The following is a 17201-nucleotide window of genomic DNA, read 5'->3' as shown; positions in this document are numbered from 1 at the left end:
GCACAGGGCCCGCTTTTTTTTTTTTCTCCTTTCACATGGGCTGCACAACTGGCTATTGGGCTCCACATAAAATACTAGTCCAGGCAAAACTTGGACTGGAATTCCACCCTAAATTTGACATTTCTTAAATTTCCACCCCTAAAAATACATGGGTTGGAGAAGAATTTTAGATTTAAAACTAAAATTTTGGGTTTTTACCTTTTGGGTTGGAGATGGTGTGATGGCCTAAGCACACCATCTCCAGCCACCTCCAATAACAATTGGTGATGAAAGAAGAGAAATCTGCAAGGAGCAACACAAAGAAGAGACTAACCACAAACATGCCAGGAAAGAAAATAAATATAAAAAGCCCCCAAGCACGCTGTATCATCTCAACACTGACAAAGAAACCTCCTATAAAAACATAGTCCTTGAGACAGGCAAAGAATCAAAGATCAGTTAAGGGGAGAACAAAGAAAACACCACACAACAATAACAAAACAAGACTAGCCACTTAACATGAACACGGGGATCAGGCATAATAGCATTCGCTGGATGCCAAGCCCACGAATGCCCCAATAACACATTAAGGAAGGTGTCCAGGAGACTCCACTGGGTCAGTCTCCATAGGTTTGTCAAGAAGGACACTAATGTCACCCCGATTCGCAATTTTCATAGCAAAGTAACCAGCTAAACCCATAAAGATGGGTAAAAGGATGGTACCCAACAACCCTAGTTGCCAAAAACCTGGCCCAACACCGTAAAAATGAGGATCAAAGCTATAAACCCTAGGTGAAGAGCCACCCACGCCAAATCTCTGGATAGCGGTCGTCTTCTCCTGAAGGTAAGGCTTGAGATTGCAGATCGGATGACAGAGGGGTGTGAGAAAGCCACCTCCACTATGACTGCTAACTCCAATAAAGCAGCTTGCACCACGATTGTTGTTGACTTAGAGACTGTTGGCAGAATAGTATGAGCATACCCACTTAAACCACCATACCATGGCAACCACTAGAGACCCCGACGCACCAAGGAGAAAGAGAACGATGAAACCAACGCCCAGGATCTAAGAGAGACAACAGTGAGGCAAGCACCCCCAGAGTCGAAGAGAGGAGTGACGGCAATGACTCGACGTGGAAGAAAAGTGACTCGAAGCTATCAAGTCAAGGAGGATGACAACGGCAGCTGAACATGGATGAAAACGAACGTGGTTAGGACGAGGAGGGGATGACGGCTAAACGTGAAAAGCCTAAACACTAATATTTGAGGCATGACTCTCCTCGCGTAGCGAGAGCAACCTGTAGAGAACTTTTTTTTTATTTGTTAAATGTAATATCCGTCTTTTGCTTTATTTATATAGATTAAACTTATTACAAGTATTTCTTGAACAACAATTGAAAAAAAATAAAAAACTAAATACTACTTAAAATAAGGAGTATCTAACGAAACAATATAGGGAGTGCCCTTGAGATGCTGTTGGAGTTTAAGTCTTTAGAATCAACAGGAACCTATGCAGCCTCTCTATACTTCTTATATATATCACCTTTGTAGAACTTTCTTGTCCTCATCACCAAAACCAGAGAAACAAGAGCACCAAAGAATGTGACAGCAGCTAAAATGGAGAAAGAAAGCCTATAGCATTGACCCCCAAGGCAAGTCAGCTCCTTCACTGATGACCTAGTCAACCCTTTCTCTGCTAGCTGTTTCAATGCCTCCCTGTCATAGAGCATCCCAGTGACCTTTACATTCAGAATATAAGACCCAAGTGGGCTTGCTAGTTGTCCACAATTAAACAATGTGGCATAGTACTTTAGGCCAAACAGCTCAGAAATGATTGTGAAAAGCAATGTCAATTGAGCACCAAAAGAAACTCCAATGATCACTGATGCCACATAGACTGAACCAGGGAATGGGAAGGCAATGGAGAGGTAGGCAAGAGATGAAAGAACAAGCATAAAGGTCATCATGAGTGTTCTTGGAACCTTCCACTTTACGATTAGGTTTTCAGAGACAAACCCAGAAAAGACCCTCCCAAAGTAGTTCCAAATGCTCACCAAGGACACAAATGTTTTTATTGTTTTGGTTGGATATCCCAGAGACTCACCAATTTGACCCAAGTTGTCTACTGCTGTCAAACTTGACCCAAGTCCACAAAATGTTGCAATGAACAATATCATCATGTCCATGCTCAGGAGTGCTTGTAGAATTGTATAGTCTTCTCCTCTTTCTGGTTTATTGCAAATGTCGCCAAAACAAGTTGTGCTCTTTGTGTTCTGTACTTGCAAATCTGAATCATCCTTTATTTCTTGAATTTCTTGTGGTTTCTCAATGGACACCTCAGTTGGAGGATCAACTGGTTTTTTCTTGAGGTTCCAGAGGACTAGCTCTTCTCTAATTGCAATGGCAAGAGGGAGAAAGAGGAACAGACAAACGACAGCGGAAGTTCCGGCATAGGCAGTTTGGGAGAAAGCAACCTGTTTTTGAATGAGACTCATAGCCAGGATGAACAATGCAAGGGAGACTGAGATATAGAGGAAGTGATAAAAGACTCTCAGCTCATTTTGTTGCTTAACAGCTTTCATTGGTCTAATGGTGTAAACAAAAACAACTGATAGTGCAGCAGGCAGCCACCCAATTAGAAGAATCAAAGATTTTGAGTCATTTGGGTAAATTGCCAAGTAAAGTTGGGTAAAAATAGCTCCACTGAGGCCAGTAAAACCCTTTAACAGACCAAGCATAACACCTCTACTCTCTGGGAAATTCTTGACACAAGTGACAAGAGCTCCTGTATTTGCAAAATTCTGGGAATTGGCTCCAAGGCATATGTAAAGACACATCTGCCAAACTTTAGGCTTGGCAATTTTCTCAGTCACAGAAAGCCAAATCATGAAGTAGCCTGCAAAATTCATAGCAGAACCTACAAGGAGCACAAACCAAGCTGGAGTTACCTCACCAATTAGGCCTGAAAGCACACCAACATTTGCACCAAGATCTTTGAAGAAGCCTAACAAGTTGAGGGTGGTTTGGTCATATCCAAGAGTGGACTTGATGTCTTTTGAATACACACCAAAGAGATAAGTTGCACCAGCTCCAGCCATGATGAGAAAAGAGGCAAAAACTGTGAACCATCTTCCCTTAATCACCTGCACTGCAAATGGACACAATCCACAACTGCTTCTGCTGCTACCGCTGCTATTGATAGAACTGCTCATTTTGGCTAGAAAGATTCAACCTTTGCTAGAAAGATTTAACCTTTTATACGTTTGGCAGAGACCTAAGAAAAGAAAAGTTACAGATGGTATTGGATTGACTGGAAGATCAGTTATTGGTAAAGATTTTGAACAAGTCACAGAATTTATATATAATAAGCCGATTAGGTAGAGAAAAGTGAGCGAGTTAATTTTGTGTGAGCCGATGTTTAAGGTTCGTACTTATCATATTAATCGAATGAAACTGTCTTACAATGCAACTCAAACTCATTTGATTACCGTGATTCTGTTTTTAAAATCATATCCATTATTACCAAACAGACCCGATTTTGTTCTCTTTTGTTCCATTTTTTCTTTTGTTACTACAAGTCAAATGGGCTTTTTGTTACGTCATACACTTGTTTTCAAATTGTTCTTCTTTAGCTTGTTGGGTAAAAACTTACCTCAATTTTGCTATATGGTTATATTTGGTTTCCTCTTTTTTGGTTGATTATATTATTGGTGTTATGGTTACCACAGTTGTATCATAATTTTTTGTTTCTTAGAGCGTCTCCAATAGGGGGTTACATCTTTTTTTACATCCCTTGCAAGTAGGACCTACATGAGAAAAGGTGAGAAAATGTGAACAAAAGTGAGAAAAAAGTTGTTGAATGAAACCCACTTGCGCAGCTAGAGTAGTTGCTGGACCAAAAATTTGCTAAATGATGCAATTCTTGTTTTTTTTTTTTCAAAACCAGCCAACAGCTTTAGGTCTATTTAAATATTTTTGGATGAAATCAACGATTTTTTTTGGATGAAATTATATCTTCTCCGAATTTAAAATTTGTAGATCTATTTGTTTGAAAAAATAAAATGAACCTAACACACACAAAATTAATTTCATAAAGTTAACATCAAATAAAAATTTAACACAAAAACGAATTAAGACAAAAAAAAAAAATCAATTATACATATTTCCCATTGGAGCAAAAACCACATTTACAACCCCCGGAGGTGTAAAGGGGATGTAAAAGTGGCTTTACACCCCCAAAAATATACCCTCCCACTGTGGATGTTCTTATACTTTTAACTTATGGGCAGTAGATGCATTTGGCACAAGCATATCATAAATAATGTGAAACTTATATGGTAAAACAATCCTCACGCTTTAGTTTTTCGATGTGACTGTAATACTATTACGCAGTATTACTAATTCATTTATCTATATATATAAAGCAAAAGTCAGAGAATGGTGAAACATTCAAAATGCCAGAAAATACCCTTGATTAATTCAAACATTAAGAATTGAAGTTATTAATTAAATGAGGATTGACAGGACCCGACCCAATTTCCACTTTGGAATTCGAGCCAAGTCCTGTGCGTGTCCAACGTCTGGCGAATGTCGGGCACAATTGACCTTTTTACCCTTCTTACTTCAAATTCTCTTTAAAATTTCCGTAGACTTCTGCCGAAAATTCGGCAGAGGCTCCCCTGTATTTTGACCATTCCCAAAACGTTTCACCTGTCAAACAATCTCAGAAACCCTACCAACAGCCAGACTAAGTCAACAAACAGATTCCAACCTCAGTTCCTTATGTTCAACATGATATCAGAGCATTTTCTAGGGTTTTCAAGGTTGCAAGGATTTTCTGCAAAACTTTACCTTGGCGCGGAAACTATAATTGGCCCGGTGGTGGATCCCGCGTACTTCTACGGCCTGGGGGCGAAAAACAAGTTGAAAATGTGAGTGGACCAAAATAATGTTCTTCAAAAATAATTCTCATAACATAATATCCCCCATTGTAAAAGAAATTTAGCTAAATAAAACTAAATACTTACTTTTTATATCACGCATAGTCAATTTAAGGCATTCTATATCAGTCATATTCAAGCTTGAAAGTTTCATACAAACCACTGAATTCAAAGCTTTCATAAAAGTACCGAAATCAAACGCGTATAAAAACTCAGTATTCAGACCTTTCATAACTGAACAAATAAAAAGGGATCTATGTCCGAAAAATCAGAAAAATTGATTTATAGTAGCTGAAAATCAATATTTAATAAAGAAACTCAGAATCCTTTGAAAATACCACCAGTATGTACCCCTGTCACTTCCGTCAATTCCCTGGCAGGTCTCGGGCGTCACACAGACTTACCCGAGCCGCAAACTGGCGAAATCAGGGGACTATGATCAGCCTGTCCCGCCGGCAGATTCCTCGAGGACACCAAGTCAACTCGAGTCGCTCTGGCAGGATGCAGGGGACCGTAGTCAGCCTGATCCGCAATCCTGGCAGGTCTCGGGGACATAAAGTCAGCCGAGCCGCAATCCTGGCAGGTCTCGGGACACCAAGTCTGCCGAGCCGCAAATCCTGGCACTCACGGTCCGAGCGTCCCCGAAACTCGTGAGGCAAGTCAAGTGCACTGACTGAACTATAATCAGACTGGATGTCCGTAGACATCGGTCCGATTCTGGGTAATCACCATAAAGAAAAACGGGTACGAGGTGGTTTTAAAATAAAGTCCTTGTAAAAAGAAATATCTGAATAATAACTGCAAAACTCAAGTCGTGCTGCGGTCTTAACTGATTCAAAACTCAAACTCTGTTTCTGTAACTGGTAAATAAGCAGCACCGACTTATAGAATTATTACTGTACTGCTCATATTCAAAATCGTATTAAAACTTACTCAAAGACTGAATGAAGAAACTTACTCAAATAAACTCATTTATAAAACTCATGTAGATAAAATCATTTATAAAATCTATTTTATATAAAAGCACATCAATTCATTCATGAAATCTGATTTATGAAAGAAGGTCCACTCACAGATGGTCCGAGCTATTTCGATCCCTCGGAGGTCTCCTTCTAAAATCCTGTCGGGCTCCTGGTGCCTTACTCGATCGATTTGGTGGAGAAACGAAGGGGAATTTCGAGCTGAAAGTTTGGGTAGCTTCGAACGAACCTCCGTCGGAAAACACGATTTTCCGGCCATCTCAGGGCGGCCCCGGGGTTGATGTCGGTTGGAAAAGGTAGGGGACTCGATTGCGGTTCCAACGTCACCGGTCCCGTGGCCATTGGAGCTCGGAGGCGGCGCCAGCACCCTCTGGAAGTCGGTGGCCCGTTTCGCGCAGAGTCTGGGTTTATATAGATGCAACTTTGAAATATTTACGGTTATGCCACTGAGACTCTTTTGACCATAACTTTTTCGTTACAACTCCGATTTGGGCCCACTCCGTGTCTACGGACTCCTTTCGCCGTGCTCTACGCAATGGCGCAAGCGGAATTCCCAAATTCTTTCTCGATCAAAAAGTCAAATTTTTCCCATTAAAAAAATGCAAGGGCAATTTGGTCTTTTCGCTAAAAGATATTTTCTTTACTTTTTAGATACTTTCTTTCTTTTTAGATATTTTGTTTTGGGTTCTTACAAGGATAATATGGTAAATTCAGATTTTTTTAATATTTAAAAAATTAAAATTAAAAATAATATCATATAATATGTCATACTTTTATGGAACTTAACTACCATGTTATCTCTTCTTAATTCTAAAAATTAAATAAAAAATAAAAAATAAAAAATAAAACCAATTGACACATGCGTGAATGTTATAATCACACACAAGTTCTCCTTTTCTACTCATATTAACAATTGAACCTCATCAACCGCAATAATCCTAACTACTCATATACCAACTGTATTGCAAGGTTATATATGATATTTTGTTCTTATTCTTTTTGGGTTTTATGTGGGCCAAAATTCCTGATATTTTGTATGACATTTGTTCAAGTTAGTTATTGGCATTAGGGTAGACCTTATTCCTGATATTGACATTTTGTATGAAAATATGGACAGAGTGTAGACCTTATTTTGTTACAAATTGGGAGTACCAGCAAAGAAGAGAGAGATGCAAGATCGATAAGACAACGGTAATCATTTTCCACCGCATCAGTTTAAGATAAGAATCCCCCAAAATCTCGATATATAATGCTTGCAATCCAATTATGACAAAGTTCATGATGCTCTTACCTTTGCAATTCTCCAAATCCACGTTGAAAAGGCAATACCCACCAGTTGATGCTATACGAATTTTCTTCTTTTTTGGTTGGTAAAAATTCAATTAAACAGCCTTTTAAACAATAACATTTTTTTTTTTAATTCAAAAGAGAAAATCAAAAGGGAAGATAAGAAAACCCCACAAAAGAAATTACAGTAATTGTGTTTATAGTAGTCAATTTTCCTTTTTATTTTTATTCTCAAATCGAATCCTTAACCTATCCTAATCCTAACTCATTACCCTACTTTGTCTCAATGTAGGCCTGCGAAGCCCAAATTTAGACCATTGAACTTCGCTTAGGGCTAAACAACTTTTCCCAAGCCAAGAGCATTACCATCAAATTAGAATCTCAAGCAAGTCCTAATAACCCGATCAAAGCCAATTCACAATTGAGGCAACTAAGGTAGTGGTGGTTTGCTCAATCCTTCTTGATTTGTAAGCTTTGGGCTAAGTTCGGCCCATGAGAAAAGAGAAACTTTGCATGTGGAACAAGAATATAGAACATAAAATATAAGATATAGGATTATTACAAGCATATAATTTATAAATATAGCGTTCCTACTAGAGTAGGAGCATTAGAAACAGTTTAGAAATTGTTTCTCGCTCTTCTTCGACAAACACTTGAGTTTCTGAAATTTTTCATCACAAATATGTGCATTTTATTTAAGACCAAGTTACGAAATGTGTATATTCCACATGTCAAGGGAAGACACGATGCCGTTTCAGGTAGGAGGGGCGGCTGTGCTGTCCATTGATGCCTTGCAGAAACTGGCTTCGTAGGCATTAATAAAATTTACTATCTGCTTTTCGTAAAAAAACAACTTGTCCTTCAAACCGGGTGAAATGCTTCAAAATACAGTGCCAACGGAAAAGAGCTCATGCATGCAACAATGAATTTGGAAAGTATGACTTCATGCATGCTTGTACATAAGGTATGGACAGTTCAGATAGAACCAGAACCTGAATACGATCCTACCAAAACAGCCAAACCTACCCTAACTTCCTTTTTAATAATATAGTAATAGTGAATGTAAATTGTAATCTTCCTTCTACTGAAAAATAATAGAAAATTTGATTTTCTACCCATACACAATGTATATGTATTCCTACCGATATTTACTGTTATCCCAGCAAACCCTGCCGTCAATTCCCTTTTCAATCCTATATCACATGTGAACGCCATTTTCCTGAAAAGTGTATTCCTAAGTTATATTCCCTGTCAGCGTTTGAGTTTGTGTTAAAATACCTTTATGCCCACTCACGTGCTATGCACATGTCTATTTTAACGTTTATTTGACAGATTGTTCTACATTGGCTAACATATATAAACACAGGAACTAAATTAGCCAAATTAAAAATATAGGGACTAAATAGGCCGAATGGGTAAAACATAGGAACCCTTTTGACATTTAAGCCTATTTTTTTTGGAATAGAAACTATATAAATTCAAAGAGATAAACAAAGAAACAAGCAACTGGATAAGTAATCCACGACCAAAACAAAAGAAAACAGCAACCTCAAGACCAAAACAAAGAAAGGAAAAGAGGACAAAAGGAAACAAAAAGGCCACCCAGGAAAAATAAAAAGAGCAACACTCACTTCACAACCGCTAACAAATCTCGCATAATAGAAGAGACAGCCAAATCCTTAAAAACAGGAGTAACTGAAGCCCATAAAGCCTAGTTCCTATATAACCAGGAAAACTCTATAATTGAGCCCTAGTTCCTCCTATTGATATTGAGAATACAAGAATAAAGCTGAAATTTTTATCTTGAATTTGGTATTTAGCTTCGTTTATCTTTCCTCCAGTGTGCTGCATCCTATATTAGTCAACGCCCTCAATTCCTTTCATATAAACTTAAACCACAGTGATCATCTAATTAGCAAACACAATTCACAAAATTTTATGTCCACTAGATATTGCAAATTAACCTTTTAAAAAATGTAAACTTGACATGGCTTGTTTTAGCTCTATCTTTTAATATAACCGGACATTTTGCATAGGAAAAGACATTATATATGGTTTAACAATATAGAGCACACAACCAGGGATAAACGTGTTTGACAGAAAAAGGATGATGCACCTATTTAACAGGATTGTATACACAACTTTACTGTGTGTTTGCATTGTGCTTCAGTGATGGCCACAGCAAACAATCAGTAAACTATCCAAGTTTTAAAACTATAAAAGTATAAAGGTGGAGTGCACCTACTTGGCATGATAGCCGGCACAAACATTCTGTTGACTAAGTCCATTGTGCATCCATGTATATTGTAATAAAAGAAGTCACATACGGAGAAGATAACATTCCAAAGTTCGATTATTTTCATGGAATCTAGACCCATACATCGAGCAGGCATAACAAAATATATTTCTCCAGAAGTCATCCAAAAAAAGTGTAGCACCACAAAAGCAAACATACAACTAAAAAGCCTGTTTGCATCACAAACCAACTATCTAAAGAGAGATGTTGCTGAAAAACCCCTGGCTTTACACCCATCCCCTGTCTCATCTTCAAGTCATTTACATCATTCATCTGATGAAGCTGTGGCATTTGCTGTTGGTGCGCCTGCAACTGTGCTGGAAGCTGCTGCTCTGCTTGCAGTTGTAACTGCTGCAGCTGCTGCTTCTGCATCAATAGCTGCTGCATCTGTCGATGTTGAAATTGTTGCTTGAGTTGATTCTGAAACATTTGATGTTCCTGCTGTTGTTTCAAATGCTGGTGTTGAAGCATACCAGAATTTGACTGAATGGAATTCATGTTTGCCTGTAGCATATTAACCCCACTCTGTGATGACAAGGCATTCATATTTGCTTGTTGGGGAGCACTTACAGGAGTTTGTTGGTTACTTCCCACAGGAACCTGCTGCAATGAGTTCAGTGCATTCCCTTGTCCTGAATCCATGCTGGAACTAGGTGGCAATGAATTCATCATGTTCTGCTGTGCTGTTGAAACACCAGATAAAGCCGACATAGAACTTGGCTGCAAGCTTGTCATATTGCTCTGCGGCATTGTTGCCACAGAACCTTGCAAGTTCATTGATTGCAACTGTGGGTTCATTTGATTTTCATGAGATTGCACTTGAGTAATTTGAGATTGTGACTGCTGCATGGAGTGCATATGGGGTGGGGGGAGCTGCCCTTGCTGCAGAGAAGAAACTGGCTTCCTAGGTCTATTTGTATTAATAAAATTTACTATCTGCTTTTCGTATAAAAGCAACTTGTCCTTCAAACCAGGTGAAATGCTACTTTTGGAAATCTGTAAGACTGATATGAGGCGCTCTAACATGGTCCTGAACATTTTCAGTTTGTCAAGCTGCTCTAATTTTGGTTGTTGTGGAAGAGAATCATGCTGGCAAACAGAAAGAACAATATATATGATGAGTAAGCAAAAAAACAACCAATATTAGAAGTAACAAGATGTCATAGCAAATAATATTATTGGCTTTATAACTAAAAAAGGTAAAATATTATTCGCATTGTTGGTGGGGTAGCGGTCCCATGTAGACAGTATACATGGCTGGAATAAGTAAAAGGTAGATCCAGTTGGAGAGATCTATCATCGACCATCACCACAATATCCTTGAAGAGAAAGGCTGCTCAATGGTAAATGTTGAGCAACAAATAGTATAGGGAAAAAAAATGAAGTGATTACAAACCTGCTGAAGTTTAGTAGCAATTTTCTGATACATTTCACTTAGTTCGGGTAAGTACATCTCCTTCATGACTTTGATCTGCAAAAATGGAGTAAGAAAGGCAAAGATAATTAGAAAGGACTTTGTTGTAGCTACATGCTTGCAGATACCATAATATCACCAGATTTATTTGTTTCGTAGTAGCTCATGCATCTATAAGTTTTCCTGTCCAATGCTTCAAAATACAGTGCCAACGGAAAAGAGCTCATGCATGCAACAACGAATTTGGAAAGTATGACTTCATGCATGCTTGTACGTAAGGTATGGACAGTTCAGATAGAGCCTGAATACAATCCCTACCAAGACAGCCAAACTTACCCTTACTTCCTTTTTAATAATATAGTAATATGGGAATGTAATCTTCTTTCTACTGAAAATAATAGAAATTTTGATTTTCTACCCATACACAACATATATGTATTCCTACCGATATTTACTGTTATCCCAGCAAACCCTGCCTTCAATTCCCTTTTCAATCCTATATAACATGTGAATGCAATTTCCCTGAAAAGTGTATTCCTAAGTTTTATTACCTTCTATGCCCTTTTTTCTATACTAAACCATGCATTTTTATATATTCCTATATGATAACCAGTCTCTACCCTTGTTACAGCAGTTAATTACATTCCCCACAAATCCTGTATATAATCCCAACACAAATAGCCAAACCCCGAATTGCGCCTTCTCTTTCTTTCTAATCTTATATCCAATGTGAATGTCATTTAATGGACAACAAGTCAGGGCATCTTACTTTTTGAAAGACCTCCTCTTGCCAATCACCCCCAGTTGCATGTCCAGTCTGGGCAGTGGAATCTAGAGATGCTACAAAATATACAGAAATATATGTCAGATATTTGCACATAGACAGTTATGATTGAGAAAAATCATTGCCTGCAGAACATTGATAAAGAAAAATGGAAAACTATCCTGTCCAAAATAGTTTAAAATGTATGTTTGTAAAATAAAATTAAAAATATCATTTCATTACATGAGCAGTCTAAGGACACAGTCGAAGCTTCATGAGCTAAAGCGGAACAGGACTATGCACACACTAGATTGTGGACAATCCATGGCAACCATATTTAATAAACAAAGTAGCAAAATAATAAGGCTCCACAATAAATTTATATATTAAAACCAAAAATTTAAAACCAAAAAAAAAAAAAAAAAAACCTCTTCATCTGTAAACCAATTGAAGCAAAATTCATGAATTAAAAATCATATTTTTAAAACCAAAGGTATGAAAGACACCTCAGATAAGATTTTGCTTCTAGTTTCTGCTCATGAGGAAAAGTTTCACATCTACTTTTTGCCAAAGAAATAGAAGCGTTTGGAAAAGAGCTTAACAATATGTAAGAACATTTCCTCTAACACGGTAAGTCAAGAAAAATCAAAGATGCAAAACCTGAAGTGAAAGGAAACAAAAGCTTCAGCTTTCATCAGTAAAGTCAAAGATATAAAATCTTCAAGCAACTTTTATTATAAACAAGAAGCACCAGAGTTGAAAGGTATACTTATGGGACTCAAGGTGGTCTATATGCCTATTTTAGGAGTAGACGCAAAACTAGTAACAAGGCTATTTACATACAATCTATTCTGTTAGTAGGCTTACTATTTCCTTATCCTTGTGGATTATTTCCTATATTTTTTTTTTGGAATAGAAACTATGTAAATTCAAAGAGATAAACAAAGAAACAAGCAATTGGATAAGGAATCCACAAGAACAAAACAAAAGAAAACAGCAACCTCAAGACCAAAACAAAGGAAGGAAAAGAGGACAAAAGCAAACAAAAAGGCCACCCAGGAAAAAAGAAAAGAGCAACACATCACTTCACAACTGCTACCAAATGTCGCATAATAGAAGAGAGCCAAATCCTTAAAAACAGGAGTAACCAAAGCCCATAAAGCCTATTTCCTATCTAACCAGGTCAACTCTATAATTGAGCCCTAGTTCCGCCTATTGATATTGAGAATACAAGAATAAAGCTGAAATTTTTATCTTGAATTTGGTATTTGACTTCGTTTATCTTTCCTCCGGTGTGCTGCATCCTATATTAGTTAACGCCCTCAATTCCTTTCATATAAACTTAAACCACACTGAGCATCTAATTAGCAAACACAATTCACAAAATTTTATATCCACTAGATATTGCTAATTAACCTTTAAAAAAATGTAAACTTGACATGGCTTGTTTTAGCTCTATCTTTTAATATAACCGGACATTTTGCATAGGAAAAGACATTATATGTGGTTTAACAATATAGAGCACACAACCAGGGATAAACATGTTTGACAGATAAAGGATGATGCACCTATTTAACAGGATTGTATACACTACTCTACTGTGTGTTTGTATTGTGCTTCAGTGATGGTCACAGCAAACAATCAGCAAACTATCTAAGTTTTGAAACTATAAAAGTATAAAGGTGGAGTGCACCTACTTGGCATGATAGACGGCACAAACGTTCTGTTGACTAAGTCCAATTGTGCATCCATGTATATTATAATAAAAGAAGTCACATACGAGAAGATAACATTCCAAAGTTCAATTATTTTCATGGAATCTAGACCCATACATCAAGCAGGCATGACAAAATATATTTCTCCATAAGTCATCCAAAAAAAGTGTAGCACCACAAAAGCAAACATACAAATAAGAAGCCTGTTTGCATCACAAAACCAGCTAAATCTCATAAAAGTGACAGCGTTGACCCACAATGGAACGGCCCAAATGAAAAGTAAAATTCTGTCCAAAACATGCATCTATGATAATCTAATAACATGAAATCACATGCATAAGAAAAGCAACAATTACAAGTGTTGGAAACTACATAATTGCAAAAATCATACTCGATGATGTCTCAGGAAGGGGTCTTTGAGATTGATATAACTGCTTTTGCTGATCCATTACGTTTTGTGGTTGCAGCATGGTTCCAGGAACCTGACCTGAGGCTTGAAGTCTTTGCTGCATATCTCGTTGCAGCGGATTTGACTGCTGTTGCAAACCCAATTGCTGCATCTGTGGAGGCTGCGACTGAATCTGTGACAACAATTGTTGCTGTGATGCCTGAGGTTGTGACTGCTGTCCTTGAGGGGGTAACAAGTTAGATGAACTCTGATGTTGTTGTTGCTGTCCTTGAACCTTGGATTGTTGCAACAAGTGTACAGAGTGCTGATTAGTTTGCATGCTTGAGTTACCACTTTGAGTTCCAAGGTGCTGCTGTTGCTGTAACCCAGTAACATTACTCTGAGGGCCCAACTGTGGCTGATGCATATTTGAAAGGTTGCTTTGCTGAGCCATTAACTGCTGCTGCTGTTGTTGTTGCTGCTGCTGCTGCTGCTGCTGTTGTTGAAGGTTTAAAATGTTATTCTGCTGGCTCAGTAACCTCTGTTGTTGCTGTTGCTGCTGCATATCCCCAACATTGTTTTGTTGTCCGATTAGCTGATTCTGCGACAAGCTCGTAGCATTTGACTGTTGCACCATAAGCTGCTGCTGTTGCTGCTGTGGGGGTAATATTGGCTGTTGTGGCATTGATGTTTGCTGTTGGTGAACAACAGAGGCCTGTTGTTGTTGAGGCTGTCTGAGAACTGACTGTGGATGCTGCTGAAGCATAGATGGTGTTGACTGTTGAATTGCAGATTGTTGATTCTGCTGAAGACTAGAGAGAGATGATTGCACCACAGAAGGTTGAATAACAGATGATGTTTGCATAACAGGTTGCTGAGAAGACTGCAACTGAGTTGGTTGTAATAGGTTCGGCTGCTGTTGCTGCTGTTGCTGTTGTTGGACAAGTTGTGGGATATTTCCCTGCTGATATTTGGGCTTCAAAAGCAGATGTTGCAACTGTTGATGGTACATATACTGCTGGGAATTCTGGGATTGCTGCTGCTGCTGCTGCTGCTGTTGTGGAACTACCTGTTGCCTTCCTGGCAATTGCCTTTGAGAAGTAGCAAACATATTGGAGGGTACCCCCTGGCCCATATTCTGCATGTTTTGATTTTGCACAACAATACTTGGAATAGGAGTCTGGGTTAAACCGGATGAAGGAGGTAGAGCAAATGATAAGCCAGCAGAACTTTGAACTCCAGCAGCTGGAATGTTATTCTGAATGTTCTGTGATAAGAGTTGTTGATGTGGCTGAGGTTGATTAGCTGGGAACGGCATAGAGAGTGATTGCCCTTGATTGGGGACTTGGGGTTGCATACCAAAAGACCCTACTCATGTAAAATAGAAAGAATAAACACCAAATAAACATTTCCAAATAGATAAAAAAAAGTTTAAAAAGTGAAAAAGGTAAAAAAAAAATTAAGTAAAAAGATATAGCAACCAGATTCCAGTCTTGAAATTTCACCATACAAGCCAACAGATATCAACAATGAATCTTCCCAGGTAAGAAATGTGGGAATAAGGAAACGATATGGTTTTTCAAGCATTTAACTATCAAGAAGAAAGCTACATATAAAATAGAATAACAACCCACCCTCCATTTCATAAAGCATGTATGCTGGGAGAAGAAAGTAGTAGTTCACAGAGTAACTGAAAGTTGTATAGGTGCATGAAATGGGAGCACAGTTTCCATAGTTGTTTTTACCTGGATCAGGGGGTCTGTTGCTATTACCAGCAGAGTTCGATTGTAAAGAATTGGCCATTGTGTTCTGAGACTTGGTCTCCATTGTTAGCATCTTCAGACTAATCTTCCGTAGGTAATCTGACTGTAAAAAGAAACCCATGCTAAACTTAGACTACATTGCTATTAAAAATACAAAGAAAGCTGAAACACAGACCATGCTTATTTAAGAAATTACATATGTGTAGATCAGTACATATCTAAGTAGAGTTACTTGTCATATACAAAGAAAAATTATGACCCAAGAGTTATTGAAGTACCTGGCTTGTGGCAGCAGTATAAATCTTTTCCTCAAACCTTACAGCAATTTTCTTGAGCTCCTGTAATCCCTCATGACCAGAGAAAGGGAGATGCCTCTTCAATGTATCCATTCTTCACATGCCATATATTTAAAATAAGTTACTAACAACCAAGGCATGGAGGTAGTGTTCATAACAACGGTGTAACAACGAAAGTGAACTCAGGATAAATAATTCAATCCACTAAGCTTTTTTCTTACGAAAGAAACACATACATCTTGTTTACAATTCTTTGCCTTGAATCCGGCTGCAGTTGACTCCTCCAATCGCCTGCATCCATGGGGGCCTCTCCAACTTGAGGAGGCCTCCAATTATTGGTATCCATCAAATCCAAGGAACCCAACAAACTGTCAAACAAAAAAGAACAAAATATTGAGCAACCTCAATGAAAACCTACGAAACGGCACAAAATTTGTACAAAACATACTAAACTTAAAACGATGATAAAGTTTCCAAATATAAAATCTTTTTTGTGTCCGAAAATGGATCCACTTAAGCTGATTTTGAACATGATTTTGTCATGAAATTCTACAATATACAATCCCTGAATTCACATATGCAAAACCAAAGCTCACTATTCACATACAATCGAAAACTCAATACGATTTTCGACAATCAGAGGGGGGGAAAAAAAAAACCAACAATGAATTTTACACCAAACCCCTAATCTGTTTCTATCGAAAAGAAGAAAAGAATCCAACAAAATTGAAAACAAAAAAATTACCGTTTCCTTATGAAGATGGCAGCTCGAAGCGGAAGAATTTGGGAGATGAAAGAAAAATTGCCGAATTCGGAAGTCAGGGGAAGAAGGGGGTTTTCAGGCACAAAGACTCAAGTGAAGAAATATTGAATTGACTGATGCGTTGGAACGAAGCAACTAAATCCTATTTTAAACGAAGCATCAATATCTGACTTCTTTTTTGGGAAATAGCCCAAAATGCCACCATTTTCATAATTGTAACTGAAAATACCATCCTTTTTTAAAAAATTTGGAACTATCACCTATAAATATAAAATTATTGTACCCTTATTGCTGATTTTTCACAAGTTCAGAAATTTGGTCTGTTCTCTTAGGTCACACAGCTCTCTCTCTCTGGCACAACTCTCTTTCTCTTTGGTAGCTGTCTATCACAGCTCTCTGGGCCTGTCTTGGCTCTCTCTATCTTGGCTCTCTCTCTCTCTAGCACAACTCTCTGTTTCTGTCTTTGCTCTCTTTCTCATACCGCAGCCGCTCTTTCTCCCTTACTCGATCTGTTGCTCTCTGTTTGGAATCGCGAACCCTTCCCTTGAGCAATGTCTTCTGAATAGCTGCTTGCAACGTTGAAGCTGTAGTGGATTGCCGACCCCGAAAAGGTATTG

At 38.1% G+C, this 17201-nt stretch overlaps 2 protein-coding genes across 4 annotated transcripts; both read right to left on the bottom strand.

The window, feature by feature from the left end:
* Positions 1–1487: 1487 nt before the first annotated feature.
* Positions 1488–3194, bottom strand: LOC117629914 (protein NUCLEAR FUSION DEFECTIVE 4-like). The gene has a single exon (XM_034362582.1). It carries the CDS (start codon positions 3189–3191, stop codon positions 1488–1490), a length of 1704 nt encoding a protein of 567 aa, XP_034218473.1. The 5' UTR covers positions 3192–3194.
* Positions 3195–9455: 6261 nt separating this feature from the next.
* On the bottom strand, positions 9456–16749 carry LOC117629913 (mediator of RNA polymerase II transcription subunit 15a-like). Of its 3 annotated transcripts, XM_034362580.1 has the most exons (9): positions 16567–16748; positions 16058–16189; positions 15804–15915; positions 15508–15628; positions 14268–15130; positions 13766–14237; positions 11666–11736; positions 10879–10953; positions 9456–10571 (listed from the first exon to the last, which is right to left on the bottom strand). In XM_034362580.1, the coding sequence occupies exons 2-9, from the start codon at positions 16165–16167 to the stop codon at positions 9603–9605; spliced, it is 2793 nt and encodes a 930-aa protein (XP_034218471.1). In that variant the 5' UTR covers positions 16168–16189; positions 16567–16748; the 3' UTR covers positions 9456–9602. The 3 variants fall into 3 exon arrangements, with proteins under 3 accessions (XP_034218471.1, XP_034218470.1, XP_034218469.1); XM_034362579.1 differs by having other exon boundaries at positions 11666–11727; positions 13766–15130; positions 16567–16749; XM_034362578.1 differs by having other exon boundaries at positions 13766–15130.
* Between the last annotated feature and the right edge of the window lie 452 nt (positions 16750–17201).

Source organism: Prunus dulcis, chromosome 6, assembly GCF_902201215.1.
Source record: "Prunus dulcis chromosome 6, ALMONDv2, whole genome shotgun sequence".
NCBI lineage: Eukaryota > Viridiplantae > Streptophyta > Magnoliopsida > Rosales > Rosaceae > Prunus > Prunus dulcis.
The sequence above is the reverse complement of the archived record's forward strand: the minus strand, read 5'-3'. Positions and strand labels throughout refer to the sequence as shown.